General features: G+C 36.1%; 1 protein-coding gene across 1 annotated transcript in view; it reads left to right on the top strand.

The window, feature by feature from the left end:
- Window positions 1-21,584, top strand: part of SIK2 (salt inducible kinase 2) — a 160,661-nt gene that overhangs the window by 15,902 nt on the left and 123,175 nt on the right. Inside the window, exons 2-3 of the mRNA XM_072611135.1 lie at window positions 13,266-13,382; window positions 16,567-16,630. Of these exons, the coding sequence (XP_072467236.1) occupies window positions 13,266-13,382; window positions 16,567-16,630 (181 nt within the window). The remainder of the gene's footprint in view (window positions 1-13,265; window positions 13,383-16,566; window positions 16,631-21,584) is intronic.

Raw genomic sequence — 21,584 nt, 5'->3', positions numbered from 1 at the left:
TAACATGAACTCAAGGTCCATCAACCTTTCTGGTTGCTCTTTTGATGGTCTCAGGGTTATCAATATCTTTCCTAAATTGGCCCCTAGAACTGAATTCGTTATATCAGATCTGGTCAGTTGGGGGTGGGGGAGGAGAGTACACCAGGACTGGCACATCCTTCTGTTGAAGTTATACTTCTCTTAATGCAACCCAAAATTAAATGAGCTTTTGGGGTTGCCACATCACAATCCTGATTGTTGTTAGCAGACCATTAAAACTCCTACTAGATTTTTTTTTTCAGAAAAACTATTATCCAGCCATGCCTCCCTCACCTTGTACTTGCAAAGTTGAGTTATTGAACCCAAGAGTAAAACTTTATATTTATCCCTATTAACTGTCAACACAGATTCAGTTCTAGTGTCTTAAGATATTTTTGGATCCTGACTCAGTCATTCATTGCATTAGTTATCCCTGCCAGATTGGTGCCATCTGAGGACTTGATAAATGCTATCTATGCCTTTATCCAAGTCATTAACCACAATGTTTATAACACCAAGCAGAGTGTCCTGGATCACTTTATTGGTGAACTCCTACCAAGTTACATCAAAAATGACTATTATTTGGGTCTGGCCATGTAGCCATTGTCAAATCTGTTTTCTAGCCTACACCCCTCTGTGTTTTCCACAAGAACAGCATGAGATTGCCATATCTAATGAACTTTTGTCAGTCCTGATCCATTTTGACCTCTATAGCATTTGACACTATTGACCATCCTCAACCTCCCTTGTATTCTTTGATCCAATGGCAATAGCCTCTTTGCTGTTCCTGAGAGGAACAACGTCTCCTAACTGATTATTTTTACTCACTGTCCCTCATGCATGCATGGAATGCTCTGCTTCCTCATATCTCTCCTGCCTTCCCTGACTCCCTTCAAAACTCAACTGAAATGCCTCCTCTTGCCCGAGGATTTTGTCCCTTGTCCCTCCAACTGCTAGAACCTTCCTTGCCAAGATTACCTTGAATTTATATTCTGTATATCTCAGTTATACCTACATACATATTTTTTGTGCCCTTTTAAAATGAAAGTACAGTCATTGAGAGCATGAACTGTTTTTGCTTTTTTTTTTTTTTTTGTACCTTCAGTGCTTAGCAAAGTCCCTGGCACTTAAAATACCTTATAAATAGGTAAGCCCTTATAAATACCTACAGATTGATTGAGATGTTTCAACAAATCTTTTAGTAAAATTTACTAAAACACTATCAACAGCATTTCTGTGCTCTGTCAGTTTGGTAAACAAGTCAGAAGAGCAAATAAGGTTAGCCTGTCATTATCTGTCCTAGTGGTAATGTGGTAATTCTTTATGATCACCACTTTCTTCGCAAAACATTGATTAACCATATCTTAATAATATGTATTAGACTTGTTCCACAAATTCAGGTCCAGGTTGCTGGCCTAATTTGCAGGCTTTCTTTTCCTTTTTTTGACCCTTGCCCTTCTGTTTTTCCACTCTTCATACATTACTGACAAACTCTCAATATGCAGGTAATTAATTAGCAGGCATTTTTAAGCACCAGTTATTTGCCAGACACAGACTGGAGATGTTGGTACAAAGAGTGGTAAAGTCCCTGTTGTCAAGGAGCTTATGTTCTGTGAGTGAGAGAACACTTACATCTATAAGTATATGCAGAATAAATGCAAAATAGTTAAATACAAGGAGCTCATCAGGAAAAGCTTCATGTAAATTTTTATTTTAAAAATTCCAAACTTAAAAAATATCAAATAAAAGAAGCATTTCTATATATGTTATAGAACAGAAGGAAGGACTTGTACATAAAACTGTAAATATTTATTGTGCAGAGCTTGCTCTTCTAAAAAGAAGTATCTTGAAGGAAGAGAGGAATTCTATGAGCAGATGTCATATCTTCCAAGATATCCCCAAGATATCTTTGGGTTTGGGGGCTAGAATTTTTTTCTCTTCCCTACTTATTTATTCTATCATTGTTTTAAAAACTGGTGCAATTAATTCTTTTGCCCCATGTTTATGATTTCTTAAATACAGCTCTGGAAAACCAAGCTTTGATAAAATCCATTGGCATTCAAATGAAGCTACTTGACTATGCCTTAAACCTAAATCACTCTGATTCTCACTGACTGGTCAGTAATAGATCCCAACCCAAGCCTCACTTGGTCATTATTTGGGTTTTGATGGCTCAGAATGAGTGTAAATAGCAATTGTTTCTGTTCTGGCCAGAAGCCCTGAGAGTCTTTTCCTCCCAGGTTGATTTTTTTTTTTTTGAATAGGGAAGTTAGGCCATCTTTTACCTCATTTCTTACCTAGCTTTGAATCTCTGAAGGGACATGCTTCACAGAAACCGAGACCTGGAAAGACCTTAGCTTAAAAAGGCCATGGTCTCCCAACTGCATCTGGAGTCATCTTCAGTCATCCTGACCTGTATTTTGCAACTGTACTCAGAGGACCCTGGAGGAGACAGTGAGGCTGATGACTTTGCACAGCTTTCCCTCACTTAAATCCAGTTCACTTACAAGTCAAGACATCACCTTCCTGATAACATTGGTCTTCTTCAAAAATGGAGGACAAACAACAACAACTTGAGCAGTGTCATGAAGGAAAAGAGGAATTCTATGAGCAGAGGTCAGATCCACCCATACTTGATGTGGTTCATGTAGGCTAGATGATTTGAATTTCACATCAAGGTCACTGAGGTACTTTCTAACTGTCTCCTTATTTATAATGAGTATTAACTCTCTACTAGTCAATTTATTCTCTCTTTTACAGTACTAAGGTCCTTCTCCTTAATAGAGAAGACAGAAGCAAATTTAAGAACTGAACTTCTTTCTCTTTTTCTTCCCCCAGTTATTATTGTCCTATCTGCCCCAAAGAATGATCCTTTACATTTGGAACTTCTCTCTTCCCCAGTATAGCTGAAAAACAAAACAAAACTTTTTGTTGCCATTAGCTTCCTTACTGGCCTCAGTTCGTTCTGAACTTTAGCACTGTGCATAATATTCTTATGAAATTGCGTTTGTGTTCTCTGTTACTTGCTTTCATGTTCTGTGTATATCTTTTTTTTGTATATATCTTTTTTAAAACTTAAGTTGGTTGGTAAATTCTCTGTTCATCTGTATCTGTCTCTTCATAAAACTTCCATTTTTTTCTTTTTCATAGGAAGTATTTCCTTGTGCCCACAAAATTTCATTCTTGGTAGTTTCCCATCTCTCCAGGACTGATTTCTCCAATAGAATTTTGGAATATGAAGTTCTACCTGTCTTTTTTCTGAATCTTTTGAAATCTGTGCTGCCAAAATCTAAGGTTCATGTCAGACTGTGCCTGGGTTTCCTTTATCACAAATTATAAGAGGGAGTGGTCACTTCTCCCTCAGGATCCCCATCATTTCCTATGCCAGCAACAAGTTCTTTCCTGTTAGTGAAACTCACATCTAGAATTGAATTTCTCTTTGTTGGTTCCTTCACCTTTTAAAGGATGAAATTACCATTAAAACTGCTCTGATACAGAAACCTGTATCAGATGTGTGGATAGTTGAAGACCCTCATTACTATTATAATGTTTGTTTGTGTCCAGTTTATAATCAGTTTCCCAGACTCCTCATATATTTCTTTATACCCAAGTGCTATGTGAATCACTTCTGTTTTTCCTTCCATTGATCTTTAACCAAATGTTCTTTACCACACTTAACTCTCTCTGGTGCTTAGATTTTTTCACATGAATATGTCTAATTAATATACATTGTCATATAACTTCATGGTCCAAAACTCTATAAGGAAAGTCAATTCAGGAGAGATGGGAACTTCTCAAGAATAGGGCATAGATAGACATTTCAATGAAGAGCTAGTAAGCAAGCATTTATTAAGGTACTTACTATTTCCTAGGTGCTATGGTAAGTGCTAGGAATACAAAAAAAAAGGCAAAAAACAGTCTCTGTATTCAAGGAGGGTATGTTCTGAGGGAGAAGACAAGATGTAAATAATTAGGTGCCTGCAAACTGTATAGAGTTGGTGAAGGTAATCTGAAAAGGGAAGGCATTAGAAGCAGGGAGATCATGAAGCATCTACTGCAAAAGGTGGGATTTGAACTGAATCTTGAAAGAAGATTATGGAAACTATAAGGCAGAGGTAAAAGGGAGAGCATTCCAGACATGGGGTACATCTGTACAAAAGCATGGAGAGAGGAGATGGATTATTGTGTTTGAGGAACTGCAAATAGACCAGTGTAACAGGATCATGGAGGAGAGAAGGGCCTAAGAAGGTTAGAAAGGTAGGCAGGGACCAGGTAATGAAGAGCTTTAAATACCAGACAGACAACTTTGCATTTGATCCTGGATGTAACAGGAAAGCCATTGGAGCTCATTTGGAAGGCTGGTCATGGTCAGATCTGCTTTTGGCAACTTAGTGGAGGATAGATTTGAATGGGGATAGACTTGAAGCCAGAAAATCAATTAGAAGACTATTGCAGCAGTCTGAGATGTGATAAGGTGGTGAACTAGCGTTGTGGCTATATGAATGGAGGGAAAGGGATATACATGAGAGATGTTGTGAAGGTAGAAAAGATCCTATTTCACCATGTGTTAATAAGATATAAGACTGAGTGAGAGTGAGGCCATTAAGAGTAACACGGAGGTTGGGAGTCTAGGGTAATTGGAAGGATGGTGGTACCCTCAGAAAAGAATAGGAAAGTTTGGAAGGAGAGGGGGCAGTTTTCAGGGAAAGATAATAATTTCTGTTTTGGACATATTGAGTTTGAGATTTCATGGATGAGAGAGCCAGTTCATGATGTGAGAGACAACAAAAGTTAAGTTTCCATAGAAGTTATTATTAGTTGATGAAGTTATTGAGAATAAGTCAGATAATAAGAAGGCCAGCAGACTGCAGGTGGACTCAACCAATTGGGAGACAGACAGTGACCTTCAGAAAATTACAAAGTTTTTGGTAAAGGAACCAAATCTACAGCTAGCAGGAACTAGCCAAGAAAATGACCTAGAATAACCTGGAGAAGGCTTTTCTTCACTGCGCTTGCTTAATGAGCCTCATGCATATAAGCAGACACACACTGCATAAAATTATCCCTATATTTTCTGATCATGGGTCCTATGTTAAAGCATGTTTGGGAGGGGGGGAATCACACCAAGGGTGATTATGTAATGGGCATGTAGAGAAGAAGGTAACCTAATGGAGAACAGACCAATCCATCTCCTGGTAGGAGAATCTGTCTTGAACTAATGGTACATAGCTCATCTTGCTTCTGTATTCAGTGCTCTTCCTTCCTAAGGAAGTCTGATGGCATGGTCTTCTTCGGCAACAAAAGACAAACAACAATTCCTAAGGGATGAGGTTGAGCCTGCTTTTGGCCAAAGGTATTCAATTCCTCTGAAGTCTGCTGCGATAAATTTTCTTTGATACCTTATTAGTATCAAGAGTGTCTCTAACAACAATGTCCAAAAGACAGTTGGAGATGCCTAATATCCCAGGCCTTCTATAGAGATCCTGGGAATCATCTATGTAGAGATCATTGAACCATGATGAGAAAAGGAACCCCCCTTGCACATTTTTTTAAAATGTGCTACTTCTTTTAAAAAAGGTATATTTATTCAGAGCCCTATTCTAGACATGGGTCTCATCTCATCAAAATCTTAGTGATACCTATAAAGTCAAATTTGCCTTTTTATGTTAGGATCTCTAGTTCATATTGCTTGTTGCCTTAATTTTGTGTAGTTGCATATAGGCATTTGAGGTCACAGGTTTTATTTTTGGACCCTTTGTTGGATCTTAACTCCTGTGTGTTTCAACTGATATTTTTCTTACATTTTACTTACTCAGTATGAGATCTAGCTTGGGGTACACAGGGAATTTTATTCTTTCTGCATCTCTTTTAGCTTAAAACTCTTTTGGTTAGATTTGCAAGACACAAGGCAAATACATGTTTTTGATTAAATTAGTTTTTTTTAATTAACAAAAATTGATTTTCTTTCCTCCCCCTTTCCTGCCTTTGTTAGTTACACTTTGTCCCTGGTCGGGAACCTGTGATCCTTTTTAAACTGTGTTACAGAACTCTGAATTATGTTCTCAGATAAAAATTTAATCTTAATAAAACCACTTTCTAAATTGTTTTTTTTCTTTGCATCTCTTGCCCTCAAAGGATAGCAGTCAGGCAAATGCCACCTCTCTACACGTTTAATCTTCATTTTATTGTCCAAGACAAAATGGTCTTTGACAGTGCAGTCTAGGTTCCTTCTGGCAATATAATTTGTGCCACTGTGAGTCATCAGAGGTAGATAGTTATCTTCTGTTTTGGCACATCTTGAAAAGTTTCTGTTATGTCTCATTCATGGCCTAGGAAGACAGTCGACCTCTCTTGTTGTTTCTAGGTTGACAGTTGCCATAGCACCTCATGAGCAGGGAGTCACCATCCACCACTATTTTTCTCTTTTCTTCCTTTGACACATTGGATATCTCTTACTCGAGAGCTCTTGTGGATCTATTTTTGTTCCTTAGAGGATAAACAGCTGCTTCTTCACTCTAATAGTTCTTCAGGAAGAGATTCAGATTTGATTTTAAAAAAAAATTATAGTTGTCCAGTGTTTCTTTTTCCTTTCCTCCTCTGTGCATTCCATTCTTCTGTTCTCCAACCTCCTTTTTCTGAGCAATTTGTTTCATTGAAGTTCTACTTCTGGTTTCTTGTTTTTTTTAAAGGAATAATTCATTAATCCTGATAATCTGCAGGATAGTAAGGTATTCCCTGAACCTCTTCACCTTTTGCTAGGAGGGAGACCAGCCTATACTTTGAATATAAGGAGCAATTACTTGTCCGCAGTAGACATGCAGACATCACACGGTCAGTATGAGTCACTTCAAATTCCTCTCTGCTTTCTATACTAATTGAGATCATGACCCCAGTTTTCACATTTTTAGTGGGTTTTTCCAAGTCTCCTACCTACTTAGTTTAGACCTTTCTAGACTTTTGTCACCAAGACAACTTGATGGCTTCACCTGACTTTCTCTTCTTTCACTAACTTGTTTGTTTCATCTACTTACTCTTTCCTTAGCATCTTCCTTTTTCTTTAGTAGACTAAATTCCTAATTTCAGAAAGACAGGGATAGTAACAAAGTACTTCTAAGACAGCTTTACCATTTTTCTATCAGGAGATAAAAAGATAAATATAATTTAACCAAGAGGGGGAAAATGAAGGAGGAACAAGATGGTCAAACTATTAGTAATAGAAAGACTTTGGCAGCTTCTGGAGATAGTTTTTTTTTAATGTATATTTTTAATGTCATATGGTATCCTTATGTGCAAGTACATAAAGAAGTCAAATATAGGAAGGTACAAATAATAAACATTTATTTTACAGACCATAATAAAACAAAAATGATAAGTGGATACTGATCTAAATTCTCAAATTTCTCTGAATTCCTTTTGTTCATTGTTTCTTCCAGCTATCTATGCATAGGCTTACCCATAAGTGCATCCTAACAACCTCTAATATGTTTCTACCAGTCTGTAATGAATGATCCTTTATAAGTAATTCAATTCAGTGCGTATTGAATTCTTAACCATGTACATGCTAGGCACTATACTAAGTACTAAAAATCCAATAACAAGAAGGCAGCATATGGTACAAGGGAAAGAATGGAGCCTGCAGGCAGAGGAAATGGCTTAATTCCTGGTTTTGCCATTTACTATCTGTGTATTCTCAGGGAAGTCACTTTACCTTTCTGGGTATGTTTCCTCCTCTGTAAAATAAGGGGATTGGACCAGATGACCACTGAATTCCCTTTATTCCGCTAAGGTCTGTTATCCTGTGCTTCTAAAGATACAGACTGAAGTAAATGTAGACTAAGGTGCTCCTAAAATAAAAAGCTGGTTAAAAAAAAAAGAATACAGAGGAACAAGTAGTTACGTTTCAATGATAACAATGAGATTTACCTATTAAAATTTATGGGAAGCAGCTAAAGCAATCGGGAATTTTTCTAACTTTTAAAACATTAACAGGATTAATTAATTTATCATACAATTAACCTTAGCAAGTAAATCTCAAAAGAAGAACTTTGAAAATTAAGTAAATAGAATTGAAATTCCAAAAGACTCTCTAATAAACTTTTAAAATTTTATTTATTTTAAGCTTTCAGTATTCATTTCCACAAAATTTTGAGTTCTAAATTTTCTCCCTATCTTTCCCCTCTCCCCACCCCAACACTGAACATTCTAATTACCCCTATCACCAATCTGCCCTTCCTTCTAACATCCCTCCCGTCCCTTATCCCCATCTTCTCTTTTGTCCTGTAGGGCAAGATAAATTTCTATACCCCATTACCTGTATTTCTTATTTCCCAGTTGTATGCAATTACAGTACTCAACAGTTATTCCTAAAACTTTGAGTTTGAACTTCTCTTCCTTCTTCCCTCCCCACCCATCCCCATTGGGAAGGCAAGCAATTCAATATAGGCCATATCTGTGTAGTTTTGCAAATGACTTCCATAATAGTTATATTGTGTAAGACTAACTGGATTTTCCTCCATCCTATCCTACCCCCCATTGCTTCTATTCTCTCTTTTGACCTTGTCCCTCCCCAAGAGTGCTGACTTCTAATTGCTCCCTCCTCCCATTGCCCTCCCTTCCATCATCCCCCCCACCCTGCTTATCCCCTTCTCCCCCACTTTCCTGTATTGTAAGATAGGTTTTCATACCAAAATGAGTGTGCATTTTATTCCTTTTTGAGTCAAATGTGAGGAGAGTAAGCTTCATGTTTTCTCTCTCACCTCCCCCTTTTTTCCCTCCACTGAAAAGTCTTTTTCTTGCCTCTTTTATGAGAGATAATTTAACAGACTTTTTTAAAGACTAAAAAAATCCATAAACCATTGACTGGTTGATTGTTATCTTTCATAATTGAAGAGGACTAAAATTATATCACTACGTCTTGGACAATGTATAGTGTGTTCAACTGTGGCTGATCAGACTATTATGATCTTAGAATGCCCTGCCATAGGTTGGGCACAAATAGTCCATATGAACATTTGGAATGGAGATGTCTCTAAATTTGCTCATTTCATATTACTTCTGAGCTACTGCAATTCTACATTGCTCATAGAACACAGTAACTTCTTTGATTCCAGCATGCCATGCTGGGTAGTCCAGTGCCAGGGTCTCCCATGTCTCATAATCTATTCTGGAATTCTTCAGAGAGACCTAGAGAGTGTCCTCATATCTCTTCTTCTGACTTCCATGTGAGTGCTTGCCTTGTGTGAGTTCTCTGTAAAGTAATCTTTTAGGCAGACCTACATTTGGCATTTGAACAGCCATGACCAAATATATATATATATATATATATATATATATATAATTATCACTTTTTTGTACTATTTAAAAACAGAAAAGATTGGTGGAATTGTTGAGGCAAAGATTTAAAAAGAAACACAGTCACACATTCAATAAACCAAGAACAGAAAGTACTTGGGAAGGACTCTCTATTCAATAAAAACTACTGGGAAAACTAGAAAATAGTACCTACTAGACAGCTACTAACGCTAAATGCTATAGCACACTTCATATGGATGTGATTTAAATTTGACAGATTCCAAAAAAGAAAATATAAGTTGATGCCTTTCAAAAGTATAGTTAGGAATCGGTTTCAAAGTGAAACAAGTAATAGGGAAAGTCACAAAAGGCAACATAAACCATTTACATTATATAAGATCTAGTAAGCTTTTGAATAAACAAAAGCTTTGCAATTACCAGGAAAGGAAACTGAGTAGGGCAAAACAAAACATCATAAGATATATGATAAGAAACCTACCATATCTATATTATATATACACATATGTGCACGTATAGATACATTATATATGTGTGTGTATATGTCTGCATATTTGCATATATATACACACAGACTTACACTTAGATATGTGGAATTGACATATAGAAGACCAAGGACCATTTTTCAATCGACATGGCAGCTAGGTGGTGCAATGGATAGTATATTAGGACTGGATTCAAAAAGACTGAGTTCAAAATCCAACTTCAGACACTTAATAGCTTTGTGATTCTGAGCAAGTGACTTAATATCTCTGTTTCCCTCAGTTCTCTTAACTTTAAATGGGGCTCATAATTACACCTACCTCCCAGGGTTGTTAGATAATCATTATAACATGCTCTTAGTTAGCACATGGCAAGAACGATATAAATGCATTATTATTATTATTATAAATATCTGAGGGGTGAACAAAGAAATTTTTGAAAGGAGAATTGCCATCAACAATTATATTTTTAAATGCTCCAGATCATTAATAACAAGAAAAATCCAAATCAAAACAGCCCTGAAGTTTCACTTTATACCTGTCAAGTTGGCAAAGATGAGAAAAAATAAAAACAGTGTTGGAGGGGCTAGAGGAATATGGATATACTGATATACTGTTGGAACTCAGAATTAGTCTAATAATTCTTGAAAACAGATTGAAATTATATGAATCAATGACTCCAAATTCTTCATCCCTTTTATTCAGCTGTTTTATTCACTACTGGGTATGTAGTACAAGATGGGTCAGATATAGGAAGAAATGTCCCACATATATTTAAATATCCAAAGTAGTTTGTAGCAAGCAGCCTTCCTCCAACCCTGGAAACAAAGTGACAGCCTGTCAATTCGAGAATGTCCAAAGAAATTGCATTATGTGAATTTAATAGCATATTATTATACTGTATGATATGACTAATGAAGAGTTCAGAAAGCTGAGACTTGTGAGCTCATCCAAAGAGAAGAAATAAGAAGCAAGAGAACAATATACAGAGTGACTACAATGATGTAAATGAGAATGACATTAGAAGGCAGCTGAACTAAAATGAAATATGTTGGCTAGTACTAGTTCAAGAGGACAGATGATGGAACATACCATCCTCCTCCTCTCTGTACTGGGGTTGGTAGAGACTGGATACCAAAAGATACAGAGGCTATGTGAGACACTGTGTTGGCTGTTTTTTCTTAACTGTTTTTCCTGTAGAGTAAGGAGGAATTATTAGGAAATCATTGTGGTATAAAACAGAAAAAAAAAAATAATACAACTTAAAAAAAATAAAAAGTTTCCAACATATAGCCCCAAAAACAATGTTGGGATTTGGTCCACAGGCCATAGTTTGTCGAGCCAATCTAGAGTATTGTTTTTAGCTTTAATTGCCACGTTTTGAAAAGAAAACAGGCATTTATTAAGTGCCTCCTATGTGCCTATCTGGGGATGGAAATACAAGGAAAAAGGAAAACTGCTACCCTCCCTGAGTTTTTGTTCTAATAAAGGAAGACAAAGATCAAAAGGGAACTGAAAAGCAAGGGAAGGGGTTGTTGATAAAAATAGCCTGGGAGAAATGGTCTAGAAGTCTGGAAAATCAGGAGTAGGACTGGAAGGGAATGAAGCTGGGGTGGGCTGGACTCTTCACCAGGGTGACAAAGCTTTGGGCCCGGTGGGGGAGTGTTCCAGAGGGAGATCCCAACAGTAGCTGGGGGTTCCTGAGGGAAGTTCCAAGATGAGACAGCAGGAAAAGCATGGTTTTAAGGTCTGGAAGTTTTTTCACAAGCTGGAGAGCATCCAAGGAAAGGATAGTAAGGATGGTAAGAAATTTTGAGGCCATTCTACGGACTGACCAGAGGAACCACCTGTGTTTCTAATAAAGAAGACTTGGGGAGTATACTTGTTCTGTTTGACCTCAGAGGGCAGAACTAGGAGCTGTGGGGATAAGGCAGATAACTGAAGCATTTATTAAGTACTTGTTACTTGCTGGGCATTCTGCTAAGTGGTTGGGCAAAAACAAACTAGGTAAACAGTCCCTTTGTTCAAGGAGCTTGCATTTTAATGGGGAAGACTCATGAAAAGGAGCAGGAAAAAGGCATGTGTATGTGAAGATAGGGTGTGAAGATAACCAGGAAATGTTTAGTGGGTCAAGGAGTGCTGTATTCTAGACATGATAAAGCCAAAGCTGGTTTGTTAAGGTCCAGAGCCATTCCAGAGGCAGAGTCCAGTTTTCTGATGGAGAGAAGGTGGATATCATGGCCCCATTGGAAACCAATGGGATAGAAATGGCTAGGACGTACTAGAGAAGTGAATTGTAGCTCAACATAAGGAAAAGCTTCCAAAAACCTAAAGCTGTCTAAAAGTGGATAAACAACTAGATTCAGAGATAAGAAGACTTAAATTTGAATCTAGTCTCTGACATTTCCTAGCTGTAAATTGCTGGGAAAGTCACAACCCTGCTAAAGACAATTACTCATATGTAAAGTGAAGATAATGATAATCTCTATCTCACTGAGCTGTTCGGAGAATCCAGTGAGATGATGTAGATATAAGGATTTTGCAAAACTGAGTTATTTTATTCTCTTCTTTATGTAGGGTAGATAGAAGTAGACCTAAGAGAAGTTGTACAAACTAATCCACAGTCATTTTATAGGTTGTATCTACCGGTGAATCAGTTCCTGAAATTCTAAGGTTCAGACAATCCACTTAAAAATAAATTCTGGGAGCATAACACATACTTAAATTGAGGGTTTCTTATACATTAGGAGAGAAAAAATTCCTGGTATGACTAAGTTATTTCTTTGTATTATTACTATTTCTATTTTCTTATAACTTGACCTAGATACGTTATTTTTCCTGTTTTCATTGCATTTTCTTATATTTTCTCACTTTTCAGAAATGTATCTCCATTTCATTAAGAAATTATCCTCAAGTAGCCTAAGTCCTCAGTATTATTTTTAGAGAAACATTTCAACTACAACAATTCCACAGAGTATGGGGGGGCGCAGAAGAAGGAGGGAGTTGGAGGAGGTTTTTCCAAGACAGAAGTCTGTGAAGGCTTAGCCCCCTTTTGCATGCTGGATTCACCTTGCTCATAAATTGGCCCTTATCTTATTTATAGTGGCAGTTGTTTGTTAATAATTGTGGTGTAAAGCACTGAGAATTTATCTTTGTTTTGTTTGTAAATGGGTTGTATGGCCTGGAATAAGTGTTAAGTTTTGTGAACTTAGTGTATTAGAAGAGAAACTATTTTGGAATTAACACAGCACGATATTCACCGCATGACAATGACATTTTCCAAATCAAAACTAGGTATGCTGTATTTGTTGAATGAATAAATTTGTCAATAAATGTCAAAACTAAAATAGCTAACAAAAATCATGATACTCTTACTGAAATTTCAGATCTCCCATTTGTAATTGTGTAAAGGTTAGCTTCTGTAAACTAACTCTTGTTCTTTACTTTGTGATGCAGGTGGCAATAAAAATCATAGATAAATCTCAGCTGGATGCAGTGAATCTAGAGAAAATCTACAGAGAAGTCCAAATAATGAAAATGTTAGACCACCCCCACATAATAAAACTCTATCAGGTATGATTTAAACTTTCCAGTTTCTGCTCTCCATCTTATTACAAAATTATTCTATTACTTTTCCCATCTATAAAAGATTTATAATTCAAGCTTTGCTATTCAGCTGAGTAGGTGTGATACTGAACATTATTAGAATTATCTCTAAATGGAAAATGTTGAGAGAGTGAAAAACACTGATATTCTTCTACATCCAGATAGGACCTGAGAGTATTTTTATAAATTAGACTTGAAGATATTTTTGGTGAACATGTCTAACCAGTTATGAATATGGTAGCCTCACAAAACATTTTGGTAAGGTGCCCATGTTGTGGAAATTTATTTTGTCAGCATCATAAAACCTTGATAAAGTTTTATTTATATAGCTTGTGACATGTAAGTTCATTGTTTTGTGTAAAATGTGGAAATGGCTAAGGCTTGCATTTTATTTTAAATGATGTTATCAAATGTGCTTTACTAAGACGCATTTTTAAAAGGAAAATACCTACTTTTCCTTAAGAAAATACACACATTAGTATCAAAAGATAATGTTATATATAACATTAAATAACTAAAGGTTTTAGTCATTGATGGACTTTTTGTGCTTGAAAATATTTTTCACCTGTGTATAACAATGTGTTGATATTTTATATGCTTTAGTATAAAAGAAAGTATATCCCTCAAAATATTCCATAATTTCCATCTACAAAAATGCATTATAAAAATCATGTTATGTCAGAGCTGGAGAAGATCAAAAATATCATGTAGTTCAGCCTCCTTGTTTTGTAGATGAGAAAACTGAGGCTTAGAGATATGACGTGACTTTCCAGAGGTCACACAGTTTCCTAGGAAATGGTAGAACCAGGATTCCAAGCTCTTGAGTGAAAGCAGTATCTAATCTGTGTAAGTCCAAAGTAAGAGAAAAGAAGGCCCAAACTCATGGCCACCAAGGAACTCCTGCTACATTCAAGCAGTGATGGAAGCTTCCCTCACACAGTTCTAGGAGATTCACTAATTCAGTTCAAGTCCTGAAAGAGCTGCTCTTATTCATTTCTGCCTTTCTTGATCATCTACTGTTGATAAGTTGGAGAATGTCCAAAGAGTGGCCACTATAGTGGTGAAGGGCCACATGCTAAGTGAAGATCAGTTAAAGGAAATGTCTAGGGTTGTATGGCCTGGAGAAGGGAAGACCCCAGGTAAGACATGAAGTGCCATGACATCACTTGAAGATAAAGATATCTTCAAGTAGTTGAAGGGATATTGCGTGAAGAGTCTTGCTACGTCAGAGTTAGCAGCATTGGGTAGAAATTACAAAGGGGAAATTTTATACTTGATGTCCAGAAGAATTTCCATTCAGAAATGGAATGGACTGCCTTAGGAAGTGGTGGGTTTTCTCCCGTTAGAAGCCTTTGTGAAACTGGACAGTCACTTGTTGGAGATTATGTAATCAAGATTCTTTTATGTATTGGATTAGATGGCTTTCTGAGTTCTGCCAACTCTGAAATTCTTTTATCTATAGGAAATGGGTAGAGGGGAACAAAGAAGGATTCTAGCGCAGAATTTCTAGTGATTCTAGTGCTTTCAGAGCTCGAAGACCTAGAAAGAAAAATTATTGTTTTTCTAAGTGAGCCAGGGGAGCAGAGGAAATTTGGTCAGAAGCAGCTGGTCCAACCTCCTGGTCTTCCAAAAAATAAAAAATAAAAGGAAAGGAAATAAAGGGAAAGAGAATCCATCCCACATGAAAAGTAGCCTTGGGGCACTTTATGGTCTCTACACCAGTCCCTGCACAGTTCCTCACTTTTGCCTCCCATCTCTCACCTTCCTTTCCATTCTTTCCTCTGCTCATGTCCTTGCTGCTGCCTCAAATCACAGACTTAGTGTTGGGATAGTTGCAGTCTTCTTACTGGGGTTTGGTTACAGGATAGGGTGGTGTGGGTGTGTTCCTGGCATCCCAGATTGGTATTCTGAATATATTGCCTCCTGTAAATTTTATTATGCATATTGTGAAGGGTTTTATAGAATACAGTATTATACTTCAGGTACATTATGAATTAAATGAGTTTTTGTGTGATGGCCTGGAACCTAGCAACTCTTTAGGGCATTGTTCTTTGGGGAAAATGTGTTCCAAGGACCAAACAACCAACTTGTGAATGAACTTTTAAACTACAATCCTTTCATGAATTGGAACTGTCTGCATTACCTTCCTGCAGAGTCTTGCTCTTCTTAGACTATTTTTAAAGATGATAATTACAAGCAACTATTCAAATACTTTCAAGATTGTGGTGAAACTAAAGGCCAAAGTAAGGGCAGACATTACCAGTGAGTCACACATATAATTTTATCTTAGTTGAACCAGAGAAGTTACAGTCCCATTAGCATATGATTTGTTTAGGCCCAAATTATCAGTATCTTTTGCATTGTTGTAGACTGATTCTTGGAGAACTAGGCCAAAGTGACATATTTTACAGGAAAAATAATTTTCAGCCTTTCAGCAGATAGCACAAAGTTGTAGTCTCTATAATAAACATAATAAGAGAATGAGTAGGATAAACAGCATGTGTTTTACATCATGAATGCATATAAATCATCTTCCTAAATAGGCATAACTCCAGAAGCCAACTTCTAATAATATTGCTTTTCTAAATGAAGGCTAAATAATTGTTGTAGAAACACAAGCAGCAGAACTGCAGAGAAGCAGCTTCAGGATGACCTCCTTGAATTACATACCGGGCAGGTGTATAAAAACAGTATCACAACACATTGGTCAATTGGTGAGCATTTAACAAATGCCTACTATGTGTCGAGCACTGTTCTAAGCACTCAGGATACAAGACAAAAATCAAATCATTTCCTTCCTAGCTAGAATAACCATTTTACTGTTTTCTTCTACTTTTCCCTTGGGATCCACCATCAAGGCTTTTGTTAGTGTAAAAACAACAGAGACAATAAGTTTTTCCAGTACACTGTTGCATATGCATTTTCTCATTAAGTCAATAAGAAAATGTGCTACAAAATAGACATTCAGGACTTCTGACATATGGATTCTTCATAATACTGTAACATATGAAAATGATCACATGCTTCGTCAGTCAGCTTTTCCTTTTATAACTTTTTTAAAAGTAGTTTTAATTAGGGAGTCACATCGACTTTGATGTGGTCATTCCTCATTTTTTCCTATTAAATTAATATGGAATTTTTTATTAAATAGGTGATGGAGACCAAAAGCATGTTGTACCTTGTCACTGAATATGCCAAAAATGGAGAGATTTTTGGTAAGCTTTTTTCCTTTAATTTTTTTGTTGTATGAAAAGTGTTCTGAACTATATTGTTTGATTAGAATACTGTTAATCAGATGCTTTGATGACTAGTTAGCTTGTACACCATGCATATGCATGGATTTTCAAAGAAGTGGAAGACAATAAAATGCACCAATCTTTCTTTAAGAATATAAAACACATTTTACAAGCCAGGTTCTTTGACCTATGTTACAGAGATTGTACCGTTAAATACTGGAAATGGTCTTTTAATTTACATGAAGTTGGGAGGATTTTTCTCTCCAACTACTACAGGAGTGAAAGAAAAAAGTTGTGCCCAGTTGTTAATTTGTAGTCTTTGAAATGAAAAGTGGACAGTTAGGTTGTATGTATTTTTTTCAAGATATTAAATTCAAAAGTCTAAATTTTTTAATTAAAAAAGCTTAGATATATAATTATAATTCTTTAAAGTCTTCCAAAGCACTTACGTGCATTTTATAGATTGGAGAGTGAGGATCAAAGGGATAGAAGTGATTTGTGTAAGGTCATATATCCAGAAGGCAGACTTATACCCTTGCCTCAAAGGTCAACATTGCCCATTTTGCCCTCTTAACTTCTGTATACTTCTGGTCTGTTGTTAAAAATTTACTTTTAAAAGTTGAACAATAAATTTTCAACTCTGGTTGTGAGCATATCTGTCACCTGACTGTCAGGAAATATAACCTATTTAAACCTTCATCCCCTCCCTTATTTCTTTCATTAGAAGTTATTCTTTTTTTTAAGGTTAATTTTCTTCTTGAAGCTACTTTATAGTTTTTCTTTCATTCATTAAACACATATTGTATATCTGTATTCATTATATCTGGGACCCTGTTATGTAGGTGTTGTTCTCTTTGATGCTGATATGATGATTATGTGATGAAAACCCAGTTATTGTTTAGCTTTGTTCTGGAATGGAAGGATTTCTCATAATAAATTCTTATGAAATGATAAATTACAAAAGTTCTGATATTTAATAGGGTAGCTTGTATCTTATGTTCTTACAAGCTTTTAACAACTAGGAAGGATTCAGTAAAGATGTTTTGCTATATTGTAAAGTCTGAGGGTATGATCTTCTAAGTTTTATATTTAGTTTTTATTTAAGACCGAGACTTTTGACTTTTTTTATCTCAAAACTCAACAAAAAGAAATAACTATCCCAGGTAAGGTATAATTACATTGCAAACAGGGTGTTTGAGATTGATGTTTCTTGATATAACCTTTTGCTTTGGGTTTGGATTACATTCTTTTATATGAACCAAATTACAATTTGGGCTTTTTGATATATAAAACTGACTTTTCCATGTAAAATTTTTAGTAAGTGAAGCTTAAATATTTAAAAAGAAGGGTCTGATTTTTAAAAGGAAAGCCTGAAGCATTTTATAAACAAGTGACATAAACCTAATTAGTAGAAAAAGTTATCTTCAATGTTTTGTTGACATAATTAAATTGAATAGGAGATTTAATACCATTCGTATTTCTTTACTTTTACAGTGAAATGGGCTGCCTAGAGGATAGGTGTTTATTTGTTTGTTTTACCCCAAAATATTTAATTATCTTCAGCCCAGGAAAGATATATATTTTTTAGTCTTTCAACAATTATAATTGTCTATTTTTTAAAGTAATGACTCACATTTATGTAGTTCTGTACAGTTTATAAAGTACTTTTCTCATAAAACTGAAATATTTCTTAACAGAATAGAAGTGTTTTCCTATTAGCCTTATAGAACCAACACTAATGATTGTATTTGATCTAAATCCTACTGAATTTTAATGCTGTGTTCATTTTCATTATTGTAGTAATTATGTAGACTCGTATCCTCGTTCTGTTTTCTTCACTCTTCATCAGTTCAAAAAATTCTTTCTGTACTCTCAGATCTTTATAATCTTTGTTACTTATGATGCAATAATATTCAATAACATTTATCTACAATTCAGTCATTCTGTATACAGGTAATGGGCACAGATTTTATTTCCAGCTTTTTCTTACTACTAATTATGTAGTGTGAATATTCAATGTGAATATTTTGCTATACGTGTGCCCTTTTTTACTGTCATCAACTTTTGTGGAGTATAAATCTAATTGAGAGATCTGGATCAAAAAATATGAATGATTTAGGCACCGTTGTCACAGAATTTCAAATTGTTTTCTAGGGTGATTGGACAAATTCACAGCTTCATCACTAGTATATTAAGATGCCTATCTTCCTGTAATACTTCTAATATTGACTATTTCTCCCTTTTGCCATTTTTGCCAATTTGATGGCTATGAAGTAATATCTAGGAATTCCTTTATTATGCATTTCTCTTACTATTAATGATTTGAGACATTTTCATGAAGCCATTTAAAGCTTGCCGTTCTTCAAATCACTAATAAGAGAAATAAATAAATGCGAAATAAAACAATTCCTAAAGTCTTCCCCTGGAAGAATGGGCAGATGAGAACAGTTTGTCCCATTGGCCTTCATGGCCAGCTGAAACAGGCGCTATGAAGCACCTGAAGCATGGTTAGACATCAAAAAAGCTAAAGTCGTCCAGTGCATCTCAGACCGTTGCCAGTCATTCTAACTTTTGTTTTGCCACTGGACTTTGATAACTTTGAAAGAGAGAGTGAGTGACAACCTTGTAAACTCCAGCTCACTTAAATGCAGTTCAGGAGCAAGTCAAGATATCACCCCATGATGTCACTGGTTCTCCTCAAGAATGAAGGACAAACAACATAATTTGAAATTTGGTAATACTAAGCATCCTTCATTCACTTACACATTTTATATTTATATATGAGATATGTTTTATACTTAATATGTACATTGGCGTTTTAAATGGATTGGGGATATATATTTGTGTGTGTGTGTTTGTATGGTTGTAGTCCTTTGTTCTTAAAGAGAATCAAAATGACATCACTGTGATAAAGTCAGGTTTCAGTGTGTCCAACTGTGGCTGATCAGACCAATATGAGCTCGGAATGCTCTACCACAGATTGGGCACAGATAGTCTATGTGAACATTTGGGGTGAATTTGTGCATCCCACGTTTCATTTGAGCAGTTTCAATTCTGCTTTGCTCGTAGAGCACAACACCTTCTCTGATGTGGGCATGCCATGCTGAGAGTGATCCTGTGCCAGTATCTCCCATGTCACCCAATCAATTCCAAAGTTCTTGAGAGAGACCTGAAAGTGTCCTTGTATCACCTCTTCTGACTACTACATATGCACTTGTCCCGTGTGAGTTCTGCATAAAATAGTTTTTTTGGCAAGCGTACATTTTGCATCGAACAATGTGGCTCGCCCATCGGAATTGTGCTCTCTGAAGCAGAGTTTAAATGCTTGGCAGTTTAGTTCGAGTAAGGACTTCAGTGTCTGGTACCTTATCCTCCCAGGTGATCTTCAGAATCTTCCTAAGACAGTTCAAATGAAAGTGCTTCAGTTTCCTGGCATGGAACTGGTAGACTGTCCATGTTTCACAGGCAACAAATATGTATATACATACATAAATACATACATATGTATGTATGTATATGTATATGTACACATATATACACCTATATATGTGTATATGTGTGTATCTATTTCTATCCCACCTAGCTGCTCCCCTGCACTTCATCATCTCTAGAACCTCCACGTTCTGCAAGATGAAATCAGCTGAGAGACTTACACTTCCTCAGGTCATCTCCCAGTAGGGCTTCAAGACTTCATCTTGATGTGGCCCCACAACCACCCCCTCGCTCCCCTCAGGTATCCTCCTGCACCTGCTTTTCAACTTCTTTTTAGGTATTGTCTCCCTCACTAGATTGTGAGCTCCTGGAGGGCAGGGACTGTCTTATGCCTTTCTTTGTATCCCCAGCACTTAGCACCATTCCTGGTACATAGTAGGCACTTAATAAATGTTTATTGACTAACTGACCCTTTTAATTTTGAGATCTGGATGCTAGGGATTCTTTATTTCTCTTCTTTTTCTCTTTCTTTTTTCTTTCTCTATTGAAATTTTTGACTTTTTGTTTTTTCTATGAATTTTCTTATTTTTTTCTACCTTTATAAATATCTACTCTGTAGTTCTATATATAGCACCATATCTGCATATTAAATTAGGTATGTTGACATTTTGTTATAATGAAATTGTCTGGTCATGACATTAACTTTCTCAAGGACTTCATTTATTTCTGAATAGATTGTCGTATTTGTATTTATATATATCCTTTAAATGGAATTTCTCTTTATCTTTTCCCTCCTGGATTTTGTTTGTAACATAGGAATAGTATGGAATATGAATTTATGTAATGCCAACTATTTGCCAAGCATTGTGTTACGTACTTACGCAGGCATCTCATTTTATCCTTATAACAACCCTGTGGGGGAAGTACTATTATCATCCCCATTTTACAGTTGAGGAAACTGAGGCAAACAGGGGTTAAATAACTTTTTCAGGGTCACGTAGTAGGTACATGTCTGAGACTTGTGTCTTCTGGATTCCAGGCCCAGCCTACTATTCAGTGTGACACCTACCTGTTTTGTCTCCTACAATCCATACAATTATCATTTTCTTTTATTGTCATCTTTGCCACTCTGATGTAGCTTCTGAATTGTTTTAAGTTGCATTTCTCTTAGTGATTTAGAGCATTTTTATAAGATAATTAATCGCTTGTCTTTTTTAAGAACTGTCTGTTCATATCCTTTGATCATGTTCTATCACCTCTGCTAGAAACTCCAGTCCAAGTCAGTATGATAGGTGCCATAAGAGTTACAAATAAACTATTATGAGACTATGAGGAAGAGGACTGAAGTTCTTTATAAAGAAGGTAACATTTGAACTAGTCTTTGAAGAATGAGTAGAATTTTAGTAGTTGGTGGTAATATGATGATCAAAGGCAAAGAGGCTGGAAAGGATAAAGTATAGTTGAAGAACAGTAAGGGGTGTGTTTTTGGCATGCAATTCCA

The sequence above is a fragment of the Notamacropus eugenii genome, chromosome 5 (genome assembly GCF_028372415.1).
Source record: "Notamacropus eugenii isolate mMacEug1 chromosome 5, mMacEug1.pri_v2, whole genome shotgun sequence".
Lineage (NCBI taxonomy): Eukaryota > Metazoa > Chordata > Mammalia > Diprotodontia > Macropodidae > Notamacropus > Notamacropus eugenii.
Note: the sequence above shows the minus strand (reverse complement) of the source record. Positions and strands in the feature narration are given on the sequence as shown.